Source organism: Cucurbita maxima, unplaced genomic scaffold, assembly GCF_002738345.1.
Source record: "Cucurbita maxima cultivar Rimu unplaced genomic scaffold, Cmax_1.0 Cma_Scf00017, whole genome shotgun sequence".
Taxonomy (NCBI): domain Eukaryota; kingdom Viridiplantae; phylum Streptophyta; class Magnoliopsida; order Cucurbitales; family Cucurbitaceae; genus Cucurbita; species Cucurbita maxima.
The window spans coordinates 2566337-2588019 of NW_019272033.1; the positions used below are offsets into that span (position 1 = coordinate 2566337).

At 34.4% G+C, this 21683-nt stretch overlaps 3 protein-coding genes across 9 annotated transcripts; all 3 read right to left on the reverse strand.

The window, feature by feature from the left end:
* Window positions 1-530: 530 nt before the first annotated feature.
* Window positions 531-6466, reverse strand: LOC111492101 (CO(2)-response secreted protease-like). Its single transcript, XM_023141299.1, has 11 exons — window positions 6299-6466; window positions 6059-6162; window positions 5851-5957; window positions 4101-4268; window positions 3768-3879; window positions 3055-3595; window positions 2800-2900; window positions 1914-2156; window positions 1718-1832; window positions 1413-1626; window positions 531-1299 (listed from the first exon to the last, which is right to left on the reverse strand). The coding sequence occupies exons 1-11, from the start codon at window positions 6449-6451 to the stop codon at window positions 743-745; spliced, it is 2415 nt and encodes an 804-aa protein (XP_022997067.1). The 5' UTR covers window positions 6452-6466; the 3' UTR covers window positions 531-742.
* A 1845-nt stretch (window positions 6467-8311) lies between these two features.
* Window positions 8312-12849, reverse strand: LOC111492165 (hydroxyproline O-arabinosyltransferase 3-like). 2 transcript variants are annotated; one of them, XM_023141424.1, is made up of 9 exons: window positions 12692-12849; window positions 11186-11661; window positions 10581-10648; window positions 10278-10479; window positions 9931-10028; window positions 9779-9848; window positions 9611-9682; window positions 9411-9524; window positions 8312-8550 (listed from the first exon to the last, which is right to left on the reverse strand). In XM_023141424.1, exons 2-9 carry the CDS (start codon window positions 11600-11602, stop codon window positions 8488-8490), a joined length of 1104 nt encoding a protein of 367 aa, XP_022997192.1. In that variant the 5' UTR covers window positions 11603-11661; window positions 12692-12849; the 3' UTR covers window positions 8312-8487. The 2 variants fall into 2 exon arrangements, with proteins under 2 accessions (XP_022997192.1, XP_022997191.1); XM_023141423.1 differs by having other exon boundaries at window positions 11186-11807.
* Window positions 12850-13672: 823 nt separating this feature from the next.
* On the reverse strand, window positions 13673-17795 carry LOC111492107 (phosphatidylinositol 4-kinase gamma 5-like). Of its 6 annotated transcripts, none has more exons than XR_002719819.1 (3): window positions 15586-17795; window positions 14200-14251; window positions 13673-14082 (listed from the first exon to the last, which is right to left on the reverse strand). XR_002719819.1 is itself a non-coding variant. In XM_023141308.1 (1 exon), the coding sequence occupies exon 1, from the start codon at window positions 17605-17607 to the stop codon at window positions 15679-15681; it is 1929 nt and encodes a 642-aa protein (XP_022997076.1). In that variant the 5' UTR covers window positions 17608-17795; the 3' UTR covers window positions 15367-15678. The 6 variants fall into 6 exon arrangements, 1 of the variants encoding a protein (XP_022997076.1); XR_002719817.1 differs by having other exon boundaries at window positions 14170-14251; XR_002719820.1 differs by having other exon boundaries at window positions 14200-14261.
* Between the last annotated feature and the right edge of the window lie 3888 nt (window positions 17796-21683).

Genomic DNA, 21683 nt, shown 5'->3' on the forward strand with positions numbered 1-21683 from the left:
TTGAGTTTATTTTCTTTTTGGACCATAATTTTTTAGATTTTACACTTTTAAATAAAAACTAAACTCAAAATATAGGGTTAAATGTATAATATTTTAAAAGTTAAAAATACCAAATAGAATTAATACTCGAAATTAAAAATATATTCTTCTTTAAATTTTATAATTAAATTAAGAAAACATACAACCAAATTAAATATGTCAATAAATCTATAGTATATAAAAATAAAAGAATTCATTTAAAAGTTCAAAATCTAAGGGTAAATTTGTAATTTTGACACTTTTTAAAATTTAATTCAAATTTCAGAGACTAAATTTATAATTTTGGCACTTCTTAAATTTTTGCCACTTTTTAAAATTTAATTCAAATTTCAGAGACCTTTTTAAATTTAATTTCTCAAAGTTTGTACTTAAAAGAACTAAATTTATAATTTTAGCACTTTTAAAAGGACTAAATTGGTAATTTTGACCCTTTTTAAATAATTTGTAATTAATGCATAAATAACGATCAAAATAGTAAAAAAAAAAAAAAAAAAAAAAAATCATAAGAATTCCATATTTTATTGAAATTAAATGAGAACTTTTGAATCATAGAAGTTACAAACAAACACAAACCGTACAAATTGGTGTTAAAAACAAAATGCTATATAACACTATCACTCAATATTTCTTCTTTCCTTATTTCTTGTAGGAGAGGAACCATATATATATATATATATATATATATATATAGTCCTATCAGAAATTACACTACATTTACAGCAAAAACCGTTCTAACCGAATGAGCAGTGTCCCGCCACGTTATCGTCCCAAAGTTGTAACCGTTACGAGCCTCCTTGCCGTAAAACGAGACTTTGAAAGTAACTTTCTTTACCTTCTCAGTGAAAGTAATCTTACTTGGGGTAACTTTCACTATTAAACCCTCTGAAGAATGAACTTTGGCAATGTAAGTGGCGTCTGGAGCTCCTACATTTGTCACTGTTCTTTCTACTACTACTTTACCAGCAGCTACCTTTCTGTCTAGTTTGCTAATGGAGATGGATGGATAATTAATACTCGAGATAAGATATTCTTTTGAAGTTTTCGGGCAGCTGAAGTTTTGTTTCGACACAGATCTTATGATCTTGTTCGAATACCCGTAATAACAGAGGAAACGGAGATAATCTTCATTCGTAGATTCGTAAACCAATCCAGGATTAAGAGCTTTTATGGGGCTGATTTCTCCAGCTCCCATCTCATGTGGATTTGAAGGGTTGTTTGTGCTATTTCTCATGAATTTCCTTTGATTATCATACAGAGTTGCTGTAAATAGGTATAATATTCATCAAGAAAAGTGAATCAGCCCCCTTTTCATGCATCTTTCGTCACAATGGAACGCAAAAAGTACTATAGAACTCGGGATTTAGAAAAGTAACCTGTTGTCATGAGAGCGGATTTGATCATGGAAGAACTCCAATTGTGATAAACTGATTTGACGAATGCAGCAGCACCTGCTACATGTGGGCATGACATTGAAGTCCCGGATCTCATCGCGTAATTGGAAGGCTTCTTACCAATTGGACCGCTTTCTGCATCGCTCTTCGGAGCTATAGCTGCTAAAATGGATACTCCTGGAGCCATGATATCTGGCTGCATTGTAAATTAAACGTCTATCGTTTACCTTATGTACAGAAGACACAGTATTAACTTTGAATGAAAAAACGTGCAGAAGGAGCTCGACCTTAAGAATGTTTTCAGTAAGCGGTGATGGCCCTCTCGACGAGAAATAAGCCACAACCGGAGCAGGTTTGAGTCGTCGAACCTCCACTGTTCTGAGAATTGTGGCTGTTGGGTTCCTGTAATGTTTGAGATTATGAAAGAAGAAGACAATATTATATCAGAATAAAGGTTTAAACATGGCTCAATCTGATGCCTACTTGGTGGAGTTAATGTATTCAAGAATTTGAAGACCCTCTGAATTCCCAATTTGTGTAAATGGGAAAATGTTTGAATCCATTGGCACAGTTTTTGATGCCTCATTGATCAGTATTAACCCTACGGCTTTAGCATCTTGTACAACCAGTTCCTTTATTGTTCTTGAAGTACTAAAATCATCCGAGGCGCAAACAACGATCTTGCCTGCAACTTTGGATCGATCCAGTGATCCCGGATAACAATTCCTGCAATCCATGTAACAAGAAGGTTAGGGATGTATGCTTTCATTTTCAAAACTATTTTCAAGAGCGGTTATGGATGACTCGTACGTGTAAAATTATTGTGCGTTTAAAGTTCCAATTAACAAGTCTGTAACGAAAAACTTCAGTTGTTCTAAAAAACAGGTCATTCATGAACGAAAACGAGGAAAATAATTTTAAGAGAAGAACACGTTTCACTCGATTTGTGAGATCCAACATCGGTTGGAGAAGGGAACGAAACATTCGTTATAAGAGTGTAGAAACCTATCCCTAGCAACGTTTTAAAAACTTTGAAGGGAAGTCCGAAAGGGAAAAGCCCAAAGGGGACAATATCAGCTAGCAGTGGGCTTGGGCAGTTACAAATAGTATTAGAGCCAGACATCGAGCAATGTGCCAGCAGGACGTTGTGCCCTAAAGGGGGGTGGATTGTGAGATCCTACATCAGTTGGAGAGGGGAACCAAAAAATTCTTTATAAGGGTGTGGAAACCTCTTCCTAGCAAATGCATTTTAAAAGTCTCGGTAGGCTTAGGTTATTACACGATTTTTGTTCTAGAAAGCATAAAACCGTTCTCGAACAGTAAGCAAGTTTGAAAGTTTCAAGTCAAAAGTGATTAGAATATTATGAACCTGGCTTCTGACATGGGTGTGAATTTAGCAGCAGCGTCCTTTCCAAATACAAGAGGATAAGTCTTTGAGCTAGTAAGATTTGAGAGATTTATAGCAGTCCCCTGGAGGATAGTAGAAAACAGATCTATGAAATTAAAAAAAAAAAAAAAAAGCTTCCTAAATTTCGATATAAACACAGACATCGAACGTACATTACAGGTCGTATTTATAATCAATACCTAGATCTTAGCAGCCATTAAAAAGATAGAATCTTACCTGAAAAGTCTTGCCATTGCCAAGAACCACAGTGGACTGGAAATCCCTGTCAATATTAGAAGCAGCAACAGTGAAAATCCAAGGAGCAACATTCCCCACAGTGTTAGGATCAGGGCCATCATTCCCAGCAGAGCAGACAACCAAAACTCCCATTTGTTGGGCATGGAATGCTCCAATGGCAATCGGGTCATTCAAATAATCCGATTGAAACAATGGGGAACCAATCCCAATCGAGATCGAAATGATATCAACTCCATCCTTGACTGCATCATCAATGGCTTTGAGGATTGCAGCACCAGAGCAGCCAACACCAGCACAAACTTTATAGCTAGCAATCCTTGTGGACGGGATGCCACCGCCCCTCGCTGTCCCTCTTGCTAAGCCGAAGTAACTTGCATTCGGGACTCTGGATCCAGCTGCTATTGACGAAGTGTGAGTCCCGTGGCCGAGCGAATCCCTCGGTGTGCCCTTTGGCAAGCTCCCATGGCTATCGTTCCCATTGGGCTCTACAACATTATAGTATCTTGCACCTATCAACTTCCTACAGACACAAACTCATAATTTCATCAGAAGCCTTTCTAGCTTCCACTACATTTATTCTGAGATGAATGATTTGAATGAGGCATTTCAAATTACAAAGCATAGCCACGAAAATGGATGAGAAAAAACTGTCTGGATAAAGGGGATCTGAGAGTTTATACAGAAATTATGACCTGTTGCAATTAGACTTCTTGAAATCAGGTGCCTCCATACAAACTCCTTTCCATTTAGATGGAATTTCACCAATCCCTTCATCGTTGAAAGATTGAGACTCCGGCCAAATCCCTAATCCACAACATACAAACATAAATTTCAAATTTCTTTCAGATCCAATCCATTTCCTAATTTCCAGAAACCAAATCGATTATTCCATTGTTTCTTAAGAAATGCATCCGTCAAGATCCCATTGGCAGAAAGAAGGCTTGCCCTAACTTAAAGCGATGAAATATACGAAGTTTCAAGAATTCACGATCCGCATTGAAATGAAAAAGGAAAGTGGAAATTACCGGTGTCAATGATGCCGACGACGACATCCGATGAACTGGCGTAAGAATGCGGCGGCGGCAGCGGCGTCGGAGGGCGGAGGCCGGAGATGGAGTCCAAGAAATCCCAAGAACGTGTAGTGTGGAGCTGAAGCGTCGGATCGGGGAACACCGACACGATTCCATCAATACCTGTTGTTTCCTCCACATTTTTATCAAATTTCCCTTTTTCTATTTAGAAACATTTTACGAATACTAAATATTTAAATTATAAATAATAATAATAATAATAATAATACCTTATTCACTCAATTATAAATTTTTTTATTGTTTTTTTATTATTTTAAAAGTATAATTTTTATTTTCAATATATTATTTATTAAAAATTGGTCTAAAAAAATCCTAATAAATAATATGATTTCTAAAAATTAAAATTTTAATATTACCATTAAAGTCTTGAAATTAATTAATATATTTTTTAATATATATATATATATAATATCAAGCAGGGCAGAGAATTGAACGGGGATAGTTCCTCCCTCATCCTCCGTCTCAATTGGGAATTCTCTATCAATTCGGGACAGGTAAAATGGACCTCTTTATGTACAGTTGAGCTCAGTATAAATTATATATTCACCGTAAAATAAGATTTTCCATTTGAGACGGGATTCGTTCGTATATTCTCGAGGAACCAATGTCCCTTGCTTTAAGAATCAAATTCTCTCAATTTTTTTACTTTTAATTTTTTAATAAAAGTTAAAAAAATAAAAATATAAAAATATACTTGGTAGAAGAGAAGATTTTTGTCCTATCTACGCTACCAAATTCCTCATAAATTCTAAAGTTGAAGTGACTCGGGTTTATCACAAAAATAATATATTTATTGATTAGGACTAATTTTGACGATTATTGAAAGTACAGAGACTAAAATGTAATAAAATCCAAAATATAGGGACTAAAATGAAATAAAATGAAACTTAAAGTACAGGGACCAAAATGATATTTTGAACGTCATAATAATTATTAATAAATGAAAAGGTAGTGGACCATGTGGAAAAAGCCTTGAAAAATACACAAATAAATGCTTAGTTTAGTATCTTGTACCATCAATACAATATTCTTTTTTTTAATTATAATATTGATATAAAATTAACTTAAAATTGCTATTTAGTCCTCAAAATTTAACCTAATTAATATTCGGTCTAATTTCGTCTCCAAAATATAACCTATTATTTAACTGTTAAATTACTATCCAGTCCTCGAAGTTTAACCTATTTTTTTATTGGATTAAAGTGATACTTAATCCTCAAAACTTAACCTATTAATTAACGGTGTTAAATTGCTATTTAGTCCTCAAAATTTAACCGACTATTTAATCGTGTTAAATTGCTATTCAGACTAAAAAGTTTAAACTATTGTTTAATTATGTTAAATTGCTACTCGATCCTCGAAACTTAACCTAAATTGCTATTTAGTCCTCAAAATTTAACCGACTATTTAATTGTGATAAATTACTATTTAGACCAAAAAACTTAATCTATTGTTCCTCAGAATTTGACTACGATATTAAATGGTTATTCCGCCTTCAAAATTTAATATATTATTAAATTGTGTTAAATTGCTATTTAGCCCTCAAAACCCGACCTATTATTCAACTCTATTAAATTGCTGTTTAGTCCTCCAACTTTAACTTATTATTTAATTTTCCATAGGGCCCACTATTTATTTATTTTATTTTTTAATTTATCAAACTACAAAACTAAGCAAAAATTACCAGATAGAGAAGAAGCTTCTTCCTCAGTCAGCATTGCTGAAAAGCCTTTGAAAGCATGGTGATATTGGTGGATCAAATCCCTTGATCCTCTCTCTTTCTCTCTCCTCCTAAAATAATTAATTCCAATTAAAATAAATTAATTTTTGAAGAAATCAATCCCTAATTTATTATAATATAAAGATTAAAATAAAATAAAATTAATAAAAACCTTGGATTTACAGAGGATAAAAGTTGCAGAAAATCCAATTCACCAGCTCTTTGTTCATGTTCTTCATTGCTGCTGCTTCCACCTCCCATATAAACAACATAATGCTGTAAAAAAATCAAATTTTGCGATCAAACCCATAAATATTTTCACAAAATCCATCTGGGTTTTGTTTCTTTTGGGGTAAAAATGGGTAATTTATGAGATTTTTGAAGAGTGTTCATAACAGAGATGGAGAATTACCTTGAGTGGGAGGTTTTGCAGAGCGGCTATGGCGGATGGAGTTGCAGAGAGGGAGGGAGGAAGAAGATGAAGAAGAAGAAGAAGAAGAAGAAGAAGAAGATGGGGAAAGGAAGCCATGGAAGGAGCTTGGGAGAGATTTGAGCTTGCTCCCATTTTTGTAGGCTTTCAACCTCAGAGTGAGAGCCCCTTCTCTTGCTTCTTTTTTGCCTCCTTCCAAAGAAAGAATAAATTACCATTTTTATTATATTTATTGTTACAATATTTAGTTCGAGAACACGTGGAACAATTTTAATTTCGACGAGGACATATGTTTTAACTAGTTAAATTAGACTCAAATTTAAAAGTTTTATTTGTGTTCATAAAAAATAATTACGGTATCAACGTATAAAGGTAAACAAATTAAATACAGAATCAGAATTGGAATTCTTAGGTTTAAAACTGTTCGATCTTTCATGACATATCTACTAAAATTATAAACCGATTCCATGAATTTCCTCCATCTATTGAAAAAAGGTCTAATTAACATGAATTATCTAATTGCTCGATTTTTCCAGACAGAATTCTTATCAGAAATAATTGTTCGTTCTTCTATGATATATCTATAAAAATTAGAAATAGATTCCATAAACTTCATCAATCCATTGAAATAAAGTCGAATTAACACGAATTATCTAATTATTCGACCGACGAGATATAAACTTTTAAATAAATTTTAAAATTACTTATTAACAATTTAAGCATAGTGAAGAATCTTCTTTTTTATATTATTATTATTATTATTTGATATAAGTTAGACCCACACAAATAAATATTATTAAACTTGGAAATGCCCACAAATAATAAAATGTCGGTTGCAAATTTACACTAAATTATTTTTTATTTTCATTTTTTTTTAAATCTCATAATTTATTTCATTATTATTAAAAAAGCAATAAATTTACTTTAATGTGATTAATAATTATAATTATATTTAAATTTATTGATTAACAAAAAAAAGAAAAGTAAAATTAATTAGTAATATATGAGGAAGAAAAAGCAAAAGAAAGAGTAGACTTGAAATCCAAGCATCCAAAATCATTTCTTTTTCTTTGATTTTATAATGCTGAAATTTGCTTTATTCTTTGTGATATTCCTAATTGCATGAACTCTTAGGCTTCTTCTACATCTTTCTTCTTTGCTTTTTACCATTGGGAATGCAAGAGAGCAAGGAATCGTACGGAAACTACTTCTCGAGATTCTACGAGGTCACGTGTTTGATGTTCGGGTATAAAAATATTGACTATTTTTTGTTAGTAAGTGGGTCGGAATGCTAATGATGAGGTGTCAGCTAACCTTTGTCCTTGTCCTTCGACCAGTTAATGGAGCAATGAGAGGGGAAGCTGGTCACCTGAAGTGAACATTCGAAGTAACTATTAGAATATTAGTAAAGGCGACTAAACACAATAATGAAAAGAAAGGCAGAAGCCAATTGCTAGAAGGCCGTGTTGAATAGCTTGATTCCCAAGCATGGTCCGAACAAGATTAGACATGGTCTATTTAGAATTTTTTACGTCCTTATTTCAAACTAAAGTGTAGTCCTGTCATCTTGCAAAACCGGGGTGTATATTAGATATAATAAAATAATCGAATTTGAAAGTAAAAAAAGAATCAAAATTATTAATTAAATATGTATTATAATATTAAAAAGTGCAAATTTTATATGTTGAATTAAATATACAATAGAAATTAGAAAAATGTGCTTTATATATTTAAATATAAAATTTGGTAAAATAAAATATGCAATATAAAATAAGATAAGAATAAAATATTTTAAATATGAATACTTTAATCCAATTTAATATTTTATCAAAAAAAATCCAATAATATAATTTTTAAAAATCCAGATTTTAATATTATAATGTAGTATTTTTAACCATTTAAATATTATTATTAGAATATTTAAATTAACTAATTTATTTTTTTAATGTAGTCAAATTCATTTCCAACATAATTCTTTTAAATTCTCTCATAATATAATGATGGTAAAACCAATCAAGGCAACTAAATCCATTTTGGTTTGGTTGACTTTTTCAATTTCCAAGTTGCCCAAAATAAATAAATAAATAAATAAATAATCCACTAATTCAATGGCTTTTCCCTTGAATTGAAAACAAAGGCTTAAAACAAGAGAAATATGACCATTTATATAACTATGTTGCCTCCCAGTTGCGAATGTTTGCAGTTGCTTCATTCACCATCTTTACCAAGGTCACCTGCAAGATATGAAAAAAAAAAACAGGCTGAGAGAAACGATGTGGATACAAGAGACGAGCACGACATGACATGGACACAGTGACACTTTTAAAAGAAACTAGGACCTAGATACGACAAGAACACGTTTATTCAAATGTACATTTTCGAATACATACTGTTTGTATAGATTCCATATACATGCTTAACAAGTGTTCGACACGTGTACACAAACGGAAGTGTGTGTTTCTTGGGTTTTTCTTAATTTTAAAAACCAGATATAGCAAGAGTCTACAAGGAGCGTGCACGGTTCGGTTTGGCTTCTCGGTTCTCTGCAGTTTCCTAGTCTGCAAGGATATGACCAAACATGGCTTCTACACTAGTTTCTTTCCCCAAGCTATTATGAGTCGATATATTTACTCATACATCGGTTCGAAACACGACAATAAAAATGACAAAACGTGCCTAATTCGTTTGAACTGTACACTGTCAATCAGTGACTCAAAGCACGTGGTCAAAGGTCAACAACAAAATCTGCGAGCTAATAATGAAAAAGAAGTTTGAAGGAAAGAAACTGTAACGACCCAGACCCATCGCTAGCAGATATTGTCCTCTTTGGGCTTTTCCTTTCGGGCTTCCCCTCAAGGCTTTAAAACACGTCTACTAGGGAAAGGTTTCCACACTCTTATAAAGGGTGTTTTGTTCTCCTCCCCAACCAACGTCGGACATCACACAAACTCACAGTCTCTTCAAAAACAATGCTTAGGCAGATGAAGGTCTCACAGTCTCTTCAAAAACAATGCTTAGGCAGATGAAGGTGCAGACATGTGAGATTCCAAATGGATATATAGGAAGACAAGGGAATGGTTTTCCAGAAACGTACCACACTTTCAGGAACTCCTGGAGGGGGTAAAGGTAGGTTTCTCGGAAGAGGTCCGCGTAAATGCGACCTCTTGTCGAACCGCCATTCACCCATTTTACCATAAGTCAACTCCCCCTGAAAATTTAGATGACAGAAAAAGTATAGAAATTATAAGAAATGATTGATAAAAATGAAAAGGAACTAAGGGAAAGAAACATCACCTTTAAGTTGTAGTCACATCCATAAGTATAATGTATAATGAACTTTTTACCAATGTCCATGTCCCATGGTGGCTGACCAGTCAGAAAACAAAAAGAAAGAACATCTCGAGATTGGTTTCGATACGTAGAAGAAGCTATGTATCAGTATAGAATTGATGGATACCATACCTGCAGCATAAAATCTTTCCGAAGAACATGCTGCACGCCGTGCAAAGCCGAAGCAATCGCATATGCATACCTTAGGAGAAAGGGAACTTCAGAAGATATTTCGCTAAGTGGCCTAATATAGAAGACAAGGTTTCTTGTTTACCAAAACTTACATTTCTAGCACCCATCCAAAAGCTTTATCCGCCTCGGGATCGTCTTTCATCTTCAATGAAATATTCATCCAGGTAGGAGCAATCTTTTCCAGCAAATCCTGATAAACAGAACCCATTTGGAACGTCGAACAATAAAGGTCGAGTCAGTGAAACGAAAACAACCTTTTATTGATGAATACACAATGACAACAGGGAAAATATTCAGCAAATAAGGTCACGATGTGATTGTAACCTTAATATACTAAGATTTCTTAATGTAGTGCAGGGAAAAGTAATTATGCCCACAAAGAAGTGTATTAATCTTAATCCATGTTTTAGTTTTGTGACATCATTTTGAGAGAAATCACCTTCCTGATAATCACAGGAGAGTTGCCGATTGGATCGACTTTGGTTACGGGACCATATTCCTCGGGGAAAAACTTTCTCAAAACTTTTTCATTTTGAGTAGGTTTGATGTAGAAAAATGGAAAGGCAGCTGGATGACCTCCATCAGATAGATTAGGAAGCGGATTAACAAATATATGATCTGGTTCTGCCATTAATATATAGCTGCAACCAAAAGAAATCAAAGAGAATTTGATACTCAAGAATCCAACTAGTAATATTTATGAAGAGTTCCATTCTTCAATGGTTTTACATAAAATTCTCACTCTTCCTCTATTGTTGCCTTTTCCAGCCACTGCACGAAGGCCCACGGTCTGTTCAAGACGACGTAGCCCTGAGAACAGAAAATATAATTTAATGAACAAATGGAAAAAAAAAAAAAAAATCCTAGTCCTCTTGTAACAGCCCAAGCCCAAGCCCACTGCTAGAAGATATTATCCTCTTTAGGCATTGCCTTCTGGGCTTCCCCTCAAGATTATAAAACGCGTCTGCTAGGGAGAGGTTTCTACGTTACCCTCTCCAACCGATGTAGGTTATCACAATCCACCCCCTTGGGGGCCAACGTCCTCATTGGCACACCGCCCGGTGTCTGACTTTGATATCATTTGTAACAACCCAAGCCCACTGCTAAAAGATATTGTCCTCTTTGGGTTTTTCCTTATGGGCTTCCCCTCAAGGTTTTAAAATGCGCTAGGGAGAGGTTTCCACACCCTTATATGCTTTGTTCCCCTCTCCAACCAATGTAGGATATCACACCTCCGAATACAAGACTTCTATTTCATAAGAGAGGGGCAACGAGAATGTTCGAAGTAGCTATCAGCGTGTTAATGAATGCGAAGAAGGAAGTGTGATAAGGTAAAAGAAACCTCACCCGGTCCACACCAGCAGGAAGTGGATCCACCACCATAGTAGGAATCTCATCCATTAGGTTATCAGGTTGTCCAGAATGTAAAATACGAGTGAACCCTCCCATCTCAGATTCAGGCAAATTCTTCTTCTGCTTGTACCAGTAATACATAATACGACATTGCCATTTGCTATAAGGAGCGTCGGTTGCTGTCAAAGCAACATGGAAAGGTGCCTTTGTCTTCCTTTTTCTCACATTCTCTGGCATTTCAATGATAGGGTCATTCGATAATCGATCATACGAGTTATCACCAACTTCCCTTCCAATTGATCCATACTGAATAATAGCTGTCACCAAATTATAAGTTACAAAGCAGAAAGAAATCGCCAAGAGAACTAGAAATAGTGGGGAAGCCTTTCCAGAGTTCCTCCTCCCAACCATAGTAGCTGTTTGTGGGATCCAAATCACGGACGTTCAAAACTCATTATCGGACGAGCTTCCTGAATTAAAGTAGCATGGGAAACACAAATAATCCATGAAACTTTTATCTCTCTTTCAGATACAAGCGCCAGAAGCAGTATATCTGACCACTTTTACAGTGTATAGATTGAGAGAAAGAATTTGATTGCCACAGAAGTTCATTTCACTGCCAACAAAAAGAATAAAGGCGGCGTTTCACATCGTTTAGTAGTTAAGAAATCAATAAGATTCTAGTTCAATACCACATGGAATAAGGAAGCTTTGGTGCAATCTTGGCTAGAGAATGATGCTTATTCTGTCACATATGCTAAAGGATTCAATATAAAACTCTCCTTCACAAAGCCACACAATCATATTCAAAGTTTGCATCATGATATACAATCTTGATATCGAACACGAAATATAACCCTCACTTCCAACCAAGCTTGTTATATTAAACAAGGCAATGTCCGAACAGGGCGGAGAAGCGAACCGACGATATGGTATGAAATGTATTGATATCAAAACTAAAAGAACAGTGAGTTTTTTCAGTAACATAACAAACACGGTTTGATAATTCAGGTCATCTCCGTAATTGTTAAAGATCTAAACTATTTTGAATCTATGATTTTAGAATCAAACATCACATTTCATGTACAATGTTCATCATCGAAGTCAGAATGCAGAAACAATATCAAAACTAACAAAAGAGATCTCAATGTTAAATGAATCTCTTCATTCTCCAGACTAATCGATGATCACAAATGAGCACACCAAACCAGTTGTGTGCGATTGAAAACATAAGCGAGAAAAATCATCATCAAAGACAAGAATCCTATAAAGTATGAAATGCGTACATCCCGAAACGGCAAAATCCTTCGTCAATCAACAAAATCCAGTAAAAGTCAAAGATCAAAGAGCTTAGAAAACAACTAGAGAGCAAATTCAGAGATAAAAAACACAAGAATCGGGCGAAAATTAAAGGTGGAGGCAGTGGCATTGATCGAAATTCAAAGCAAATCAATTAAAAATTAGGACAACGAAACATTTCCACATCAAGAGAGGTCAAACCTGGAACATCAGCCAGTCGGGGAAGAAGAAAACGATAGAAGAAATGGGTGTATTGAGAGATCTGAAAAATGGGTCCTGTGCTTCCGCAAGGATAATCTTCGTTTCCTGGTTATTCTTCTTCAATCTTGATTAGTTGCCTTAATTTCATAATTAATGTTCTTGGGTTTGCAAAAAACTTGGACAACATTTACAATTTCACAGTCTTAATTATTCTAATTATTTGAATCTGTTCATAATAATAAAAAAATCATTTTTTTTCTTACAATACAATTTTGTATTATTTATTTCCTAACTACTTCAAAAAATAAAATTTTAAATTTAAGGTAATTTTTTTAAAAAAATTATATATTGAAATGGGTTATTTTTAATTTAACATTTGAAATAAATAAATAAATAAATATTTTACTTTTATTTAAAAAAATTGAATAAATATCTCGAACCACTCAAATTGATAGGATTTATTCATGATATAATAATGGTTACTTCAACTCAATCTCAATTTGATCTAACTCGGTATTGAAAATCGAACACTTTCTCGACTCAACATGTTGAGATTGAGCACCCTACTACGTCCCCCACATTGCTTTATTCCTTCCATACATGCATGCATACATTTTTATTTATTTAGATCACAGACACCACTTTTTTGCTTATGAAATTAATGAGAAAATCTATTAGGATTATTTTGAAATCAACCTCTAAATTTAAGAGTCAAAATCAAACTTTCAAGTATAATTGGAACCCTAATAATTTAGCTCTTTTATATATTATATATATGACCCGATATGAAATGGTAAAGGCCTTTCTAAGATGAAAGCATGAAAAAGGAGTTTGGAACGGGTAGGCAACCATAGGCAATATGGACAAACATGACGATGACATCCTCCCCCACTCAATTAGTTGACATCCTCCCCCACTTAATTAGTTGACATCCCTATCAACCGACTCGAACAAGTAAGACTGCGACATTTGGACAAGCCATAAGCAACATGCTTTGGACAAGCATGATCATTACATCCTCTCTGTCAACTGACTCAGACAAACAAGACTGACATGCTTTGGACAAACATGACCATGACATCTTGCTTGTTCAAATAATGATTAGGATGGTTGAATATCTCCTTTTTGCTTCCATAAATCAAATGTGAGTTCTTAAAGCTTCACAGTTCTTCCATCAATGTCGAGCCCGAGATACTTGGCGACTTGATTCTACGAGTTGAGTAAGGGGTTGCATCCTGACATAAAGGGTACAGAGACGGACTTGAAATTTTTGTATACGTTTCGACGATTCGATACGTCATCGTATGCAATCGATAGGTCGGAAGACGATTCTATTAGCATTTTGTGTGTATGTGTTTGCCCTTCTTCTACTGCTACTTCACCTTCTTCACCTGCGAGTAAGAGAGATTTGTGCATTAGATAGAACACAGTATATATATTAACACTAACCTTACATAAATTTAGTTCATCTTCTTCACCTGTGCACTTCTTCGTCCAATATCTCTTACCTTTGTTTTGACAAACAATTTGGTACTCATCCAGCTGATCCCGCCATGGCACCTGCTCAGACCTATCAACTTTTAAGTAGGAGACAATAGTACGGTCTCCGATACGCTAAACATAATCATTTCCATACGACCGAGATAATTTAGATCTCTAATGTTGAGCAAGATTGTTGTCTTTCTACGAACTTTAACCGATCTAAGTTTGATTGTTCTGCAATTGTTTTACACTTACTCTACACTCTCCTAAAATTCTCCAGCAACAAAGTCACTGCCTCGACTTGGCCACCTCCGTAATCAATCTCCAGAAACTAGACTCCGTACAATCCATTTCTAAGCATATATATTGTTTGAACTTCGAGATTTGTGCCTATTTGATGTTTATACTTTGACCAGTATCTAATTAGTTCTTGAACTTCAATGTTATGTTACGTAAAGTTTCTAGAGTACGCTTAACCTCGAGATTCGAAATCGCTGATTATATACCTGGTATTGGCCATAATTTGCAAGAACATTTTATAATCTTAGTAAGAGGGGAAAGGGTTAAGGATTTACACGGTGAGAGATCTCACATTATTCGAAGAACCCTAAATGTTGTCAAATTAAAGGATTGTCAACCAGGCCATTCTAGTGCGTTGTAGATTCTTATCCTACTTGTATCATGCTGTGAATCATTAGAAACATGTGAAGTGTATGGTTAACCCAATAACGAAAATTTCGTAAAAATTTTGTAAGGGTACTATAGTAGCCTACTATGAGACAAACAAAAGATCTTCTTTCTAAAGAGATTCGATTCAATTCGGAACTATAATACATCCAAGTTCCAGTAAGTTTAAAAAATGTCAAAGATGAACAAACATTTAATGTTACTATAGATGCAACTATTAATCCACTGTACAAATAAAGAGAGGAAGAAATGGCAAAACTATGGCCATGAATGTTTTCAGAAAGTCAGTGGATGATGCATTTCAATCATTCCCAACAACCATTTTGGCTGGTCTCCTCAACCATTTTGCTTCTTTTTTAATGCTTCCCCATGTGATAAGGAATCTTTTATGAGAATTTGTTGGATTTAACCGACATCAATGGACAGAGAAACATATTGAAAGATTTAAATATTTCAATCAATCCACAGCTTGACCATAAATCACATTTGTTGAGCAGTGAAGGAGGAGGAGCATTAGGCAGATATATATAAATAAAAACTGGCACATCTCCCTGTTTACATAACTTCCTCTTAAGATTTATTCTACAAGTTATTTATATAACATGGTTGTAGCAGCTAGAAGAACCAAGTAATTCTGAAAGAAAGAACAAGAAGATGCTAAAACCAAATCTCTACTAAGTTGACGCTACAATATTTACAATAGAAGCTAAGTAGTAGTTACTGACCTTCTAAATGTAGTCGTGTCTCGAACAGAACCCAGAAAACACCTTTGCATCATCAAAGCTATCATCAATCAATCGACTCTTCTTAGCTCAATCTCAAAATTGGCAAGAAGTACCAAGCCTCTGCCTCTGCCTCTGGCCTAGAGTTGCAGATTTTCGCTTCGCAAATGCCGGGTGAAGTAGCTTTTGAAACTTCTCTAAGTATAGTGACCATGCATCTTCGTTCATATCAGCTAGCTTCACAAAGGTTACACTGGCTGGAAGCTGTTCATTTGCACTTCTGTGGCCAGAGGATGTATTGGTCATCATATATCCATTCTCAGGTCTTGTTCCAGAGTACTTGGCGTGTTTCTTATTCTTCTCACCCAGACTGGTATTCTTCAGTGACATGGAAAGCTTTGAAATAGTTGGAATCCTTTCAGAAGAAAACAGATCGGCGAAGCCTCCTTGCTCATCTTCTTCACTATTTTCTTCCTCGATGCTTTCCTCCAGTTTACGAAGAGGAAAACGTCCACGTATACCGCCACCGTGGAAGTGGAATGGTGCTGTTGGGTTAAAATCATCTGCTTCTATATCTTGGCTAAAATCTAACTCCTCTTCGTCGCAGTCTATATCAAACTGGAATTCCTCATCGCCTAAATCTGCCCGAGGGGATAAGACCTCCTTCTCTTTGATCAGCTTCCTAGCCTCCATGCATATAAGTTCCAGTTCACTGGGATCCTCCTCTGCACTACGAAACTCCCTAGTCATCATCTCGCCAATCTCGGCAAGACAAAGACCAAATGCAGCAGCTTCCTTCAGGAAGATCGTGCAGAGAACCAGAACCCTGAGACAAGCCTCGCGAATCATGGGGAGCTCCATCCTCAGCATCTCACTATCTTTAAATGGGTTGAGATCTTTGATATACTTGAGCTCGTCCTCTGAAAATGGAATTGATGCCTGCGGCCAATGAATCCACTCAAAATATGGATCCTCTAATGTTTCTGGCAAGCAGAGTCCATGATCAATAGGAATGAGCTCCACTTGACCAAACCTCCCAACACCATCAAGTTTCCTAACTAAAAGATTTCCAGCATGTCTATCTGTGTTAAAAACTCTAATGTCTAGTATGCCTATACGATGCACAGCCACTACTGGGAAGCTGGAAGTTCCATGATCACTGGCATCAAAATCATGTGGTATGAATTCTTGTAACGATGCAATCTTGCTAACCAGCTTCTTCTTACTCGGCATGTTACCATTTACTCCATCATTGACATTGAAGATCGAGTGGGTAATCTTCACCAAGGCAGTGGGAGGCACATTAGCAAAGTGATTGTAGTCAAGAAGATAAGCTGCAACCTCACGAAATCCAGTCTCCCCAACACGCACTGATCGTTTTAACCCAGGTTGACCAAGAGCTTTACCAACAAATCCTTTTGGATTGTTTGGTGCAAAAGGTTCTTCATCCGTAGGCTTCACAATCGCAACGCTCTCACCTCTGTTATTTCTGAAATAGTATGCACCACCAAGTCCACTATGAACAGGAATAGGATCTACACCAACTTTAATTGCTTTTGTAATCTCACCAACCAATTGCTTTGTCCTAATAAAGCGATCAGAATGGCCTAATATCTCAATAGGACCACTCTGATCTCTTTGCTGAATATCCCTTCCAGTAGGTGAGAGACAAGGAGTCGACGAGCTTCTGTGCAAAATGTTTCGTGTAAGAAGAAGGGGAGAATCGCTTCTTACGGCACTGAGGTCGTTCTTCAGTACCATATCCCCAAATGTCAAAGAGCTCTCATCAGTTGGTACATTGAGCGCAAGCTGTAACCTCCTCTTCACAGTATGAGCATTATCACTCCGATCCAATTCCATCCCCAGGACACAACCAGTGTCAGTTTGCACAAAGACCCTTCTCCTCCCTGAAGACAGTTTCCCTTCCATCATCTTGCTCCCGCCAAACTCTCGACCGAGTGGACTCTTAAAGCCTGCTGCTGTGGCCATCTGCGTCTGGACAGGGCTACCCAATTTACGATGCATTAATTACAAATGCACACACAGACAGTGTAGGCAGCAGGCAAAAGAGGTGGCAATGGAAGAGAGTTCCTTCTCCCCCAGAAGAGTGCTCAACTCTAAAGCCGATGCTGAATGAGCTTCAACAAAATATTGTACCCTAAAAATCATTAATCAGTCGACACAGTAACGAAATCCCACTAAAGATCCTCAGTGAAGAGATGCCCAAAGAAACCAACGACAGAGACTGAAGACTTTATACTACATTGACATACCCATTGAACAGGATATGCAGAGCTCAATCTGTCCAATAAAGCCAAGATTAGATTCATCACCAAAATAAATAAAAAGTTCATTCATGGCAACTAGACCCCAACAACCATGCATAAATTATGGTACGGCGCAAGCCCCTTATATGAACCGACTAAAAGTAGGAATTTCCTGACTGTTTCTGGGCAAGAAAGCAAAACATAAGTTGTCTAAATGGATTGTTTCAATAGCCAAGAGGCAAAAGATAAGAACAATTCATCCGAAGTTTCATTGATTTAGTCTGAATGAATACTAAAGATCAGATCAGCACACTTCTCAATTCTAGAGCCCCTGGTAGTTAAGACGCCATAGAAAATCATCATGAAAAGATAATTTACTTCAAAATTAAATGCAAGGGAGGCAGAGTAAAGAAAACGCATAAATTGCGGCTCACTTATTTCAATAAATTCGTGTAGATCCAGTTTGATATCTGATGATCTTTTTTAAAATTTTCGTAGCAAAGATGAAAAGAGTGACTATTTCTCAGATGAACAAAAAATCTCTCGTGGAAGAAAGAATTAAAATCAACCATAATGCAATATCTCCCCACACGCAATGCAGCAAAAACAATTATTCCTCATTCAATTATCATCCGATCAAAAACTCCACCAAAAACCCCACACAATCTCAAAATTACAAGAGAAATGACGACGAACAAAAATCCTCTGACTCCAAAGGAAAACTGAAAAGGAAAGGAATCCATCCAAAACGACATTAATTCATCATTCCGGATAAAACAAAGACAAAGCGATAATCAGAAGGAGAAACTCACAGAAATTAAGATCTAGGAGAAGCGGGAGAAATCAAACAACGTAACGCATTAGCAACGAATGCGTGTCATTCAACAGTGAAAACCTGCAGAGAAGCAATCGAAAAGATTCCAAGAAGAATAAGAAGGTCCTCCAAAATGGGGCAAAATTTCTCCCCCTTCACGACAGAATCAGAACCTTCTCCGTTCCCCGATCTCCGTTCTTCTTTCCAGTTGTTGAAGCTCAGTGCTATATCTCTGTCAACGACTCGCCGTCTACTTCTACTTCTACTTCTTCTTCTTCACAGTCGTCTCTTTAACCTAACGCGTATGGCTAGGGTTAAATCACAAACTCTGGTTAGAATCAGAACTCCTCTCTCTCTCTCTCTCTCTCTCTCTCTCTCTCTCTCTGCTTCGTGATTCGAACACTCGAGAACAAGCAAAATGGGGCCGGCGGAGCAGAGAGCGAATCTGAACCGTCTGATGAATCGGTTGTGGGACCGCGAAAGAAGAGGAGAGATCGACACGTGGAGAATCCATATTCGATGGACGATGTGGTCGTGGGCCCCATTAGCGAATGGGCTCGAGTATGTAGGATGTCAGCGAATAGTACGGAATTTTTTATTATTCGATGAATCAGCTTAATACACGTATTTATCCATTTAATATCCCAAATATTTTCTTTTTTCTTTTTTCGCTACTTTACCAATTTAACCCTGTTCTTCTGTGAATTTTACACTCATTCAAATTTAAATCTATTTATTTATTTATTTATTTATTTACATATATTCACAAAATCAACTTAAACTCCAAATTTAATTTATAATTTCTTAATTTTACATGTATTTTTTAGTTTACTCCAAGTCACTTAGGATTAAAAAATAATATAATAAATTAAGTTCAATTTTTACCGATTTACCCTTTATTTTTATTTTTAATTATTATTTGTGGTTTTTTCACTTCTTAGACTACCCTTTTTCTAAATTTCTTTTTAGTTTTTTTTTTAATTTTTAATATTATTTAAATATTCATTATAATTAAAAATATAAAAAAAATAATTTAGACTCACCTCAATTAAATTTCAAAAAATATTAAAAAGATTATTAGAATAACATGGCTCGTGACTTCATTAATATACTATATTATTAATAATTCAATATATTAAAAATATAAAATATCATTGAATAATTTAATGAAAGTTATGGATAACCTTACCTTCGTGCTAAATTAAAATAGCCGTTATTACATGTTGGATTTAGTATTAAATTATGTTTTATTTATTAAAAAAATAAATTGATGTTTGAATTTATGTTATTTAATTAATTTTTATGCGATGGGCGGTGGGATTTGGGGAAGCTTCTTCTGCCTTTTAAAATCTCTCTATTTTTATAATAATTATGGACTAAATAAATGCGAGATACAACACTCTGCCACGTGTCATACGTATTTTAAACTTTGTTTTTTTTTCAGAAAAATCATTATTATAGTCAAAGACGAATGTTTGACCAAAAAGAAAACAGAAAAGGAAGGGGTATAACTGTAATTAGCAACCTCAACCATAAATAATTAAAAAAACTAGGTCAATTTTAATTTTAAATCAACTTAATTAAAACCTTTTCTTTAAAATTTTCTTTCCATTTTTAAATTATATTTAATAGATTATTAAATTTGTAATTTTACTAATCATTGGACCATTTTATTTTACAAATATGATCTGATTTGATTGTATGAACAATAATTTATATTAATTAAAATAATTTAAATATGAAACAAATCTAATATTATTCTAATTTTATATATATATTATATATAAATACTATTAAAACGGTTTAAAAAATAAGTTTAAATTTTTAAAAGTTTTAATACGAGGCTCAAATTTTAAAAAATTTAAAAAGTATATATTAATTTTGGATGGAAACGGTTATTATTTTGTTTAAAAAATACGGTTAAACTTACAAAACAGTTAAAAAATACTCACGTTAAAGTTTCAAGGATACTTTTAAAATTATTTTAAAAAAAATCAAATATATATTTATTATTAATGTCTATCTTAAAAAATACTCATAAATTTTTCAAAGTAACGTTAAAATGTAGGTAGATAATTTATACAGGATCGATAAACGTTTTTGTTCAAACATAGTAAGATTTTTTTTTTAACTTTTTTATAAAGATAAAATGAGTTATTTAAGTATATTATTTTATTTAAATTTTTTTAAGTTTAATTATATTTTTTATATATATTATAAAATTATAAAATATTTTTATTAATTTGTTGTATAATCCTTTGTGGATATATTAAATATAAATTTTAAAATTGAAAGACTAAGTATACATTTTATGAAAATCCTATGTGGAATGTTGAAAATATTTATACTTCAAGTCTTTCACAATTTTATATATATATATATATATATATATATATATATATATATATATATAATATGTGTGTATATATAATGTAGACATGTTTATGGATGATGTTGGGTTGAATTCGACAAATGGGTCTTGCAATCAAGCTCCCGTATGCCTGTGCACTTGAGGGTCAAATCTCTGTCTAGCTCGAGAAAATCTTTGCATGCCTATGTTACCTTCTGGGAAACATACGCCCCATAAAAATTGTATAGCTAAGGCTGCACCTTAGTTGTAGGTTCTGACACAAGTTTAGAATTCTTGCTCTTCCATAGTGGTATCTCATTAATGACTCAAATCCCATAATGAGACCTTCTTTACCCTCCACCGAATTTTACAGAGCCTTTCTGTAAATGGTTATATTTTTAGACTCAACTCAATTGTTACGAATAAGTCGAGTAATTTATTCAAATTTTTGTTGTCAATAAAATAGGTTAATATATAAAACTATCTATTTAATTTTTTTATTTTAAATGAGAATATTAACAACCTAACTATTTAATTATTACTCTTTTTATAAAAAGAAGTGTCATTATATTATTAAAGACAACTCGAATATCGTAATGAGGAAATAAATAAATTAAAAAAATAGTGGACAGAAAAGCAATTAAGTAAAAAAAAAAAAAAAAAAAAAAAA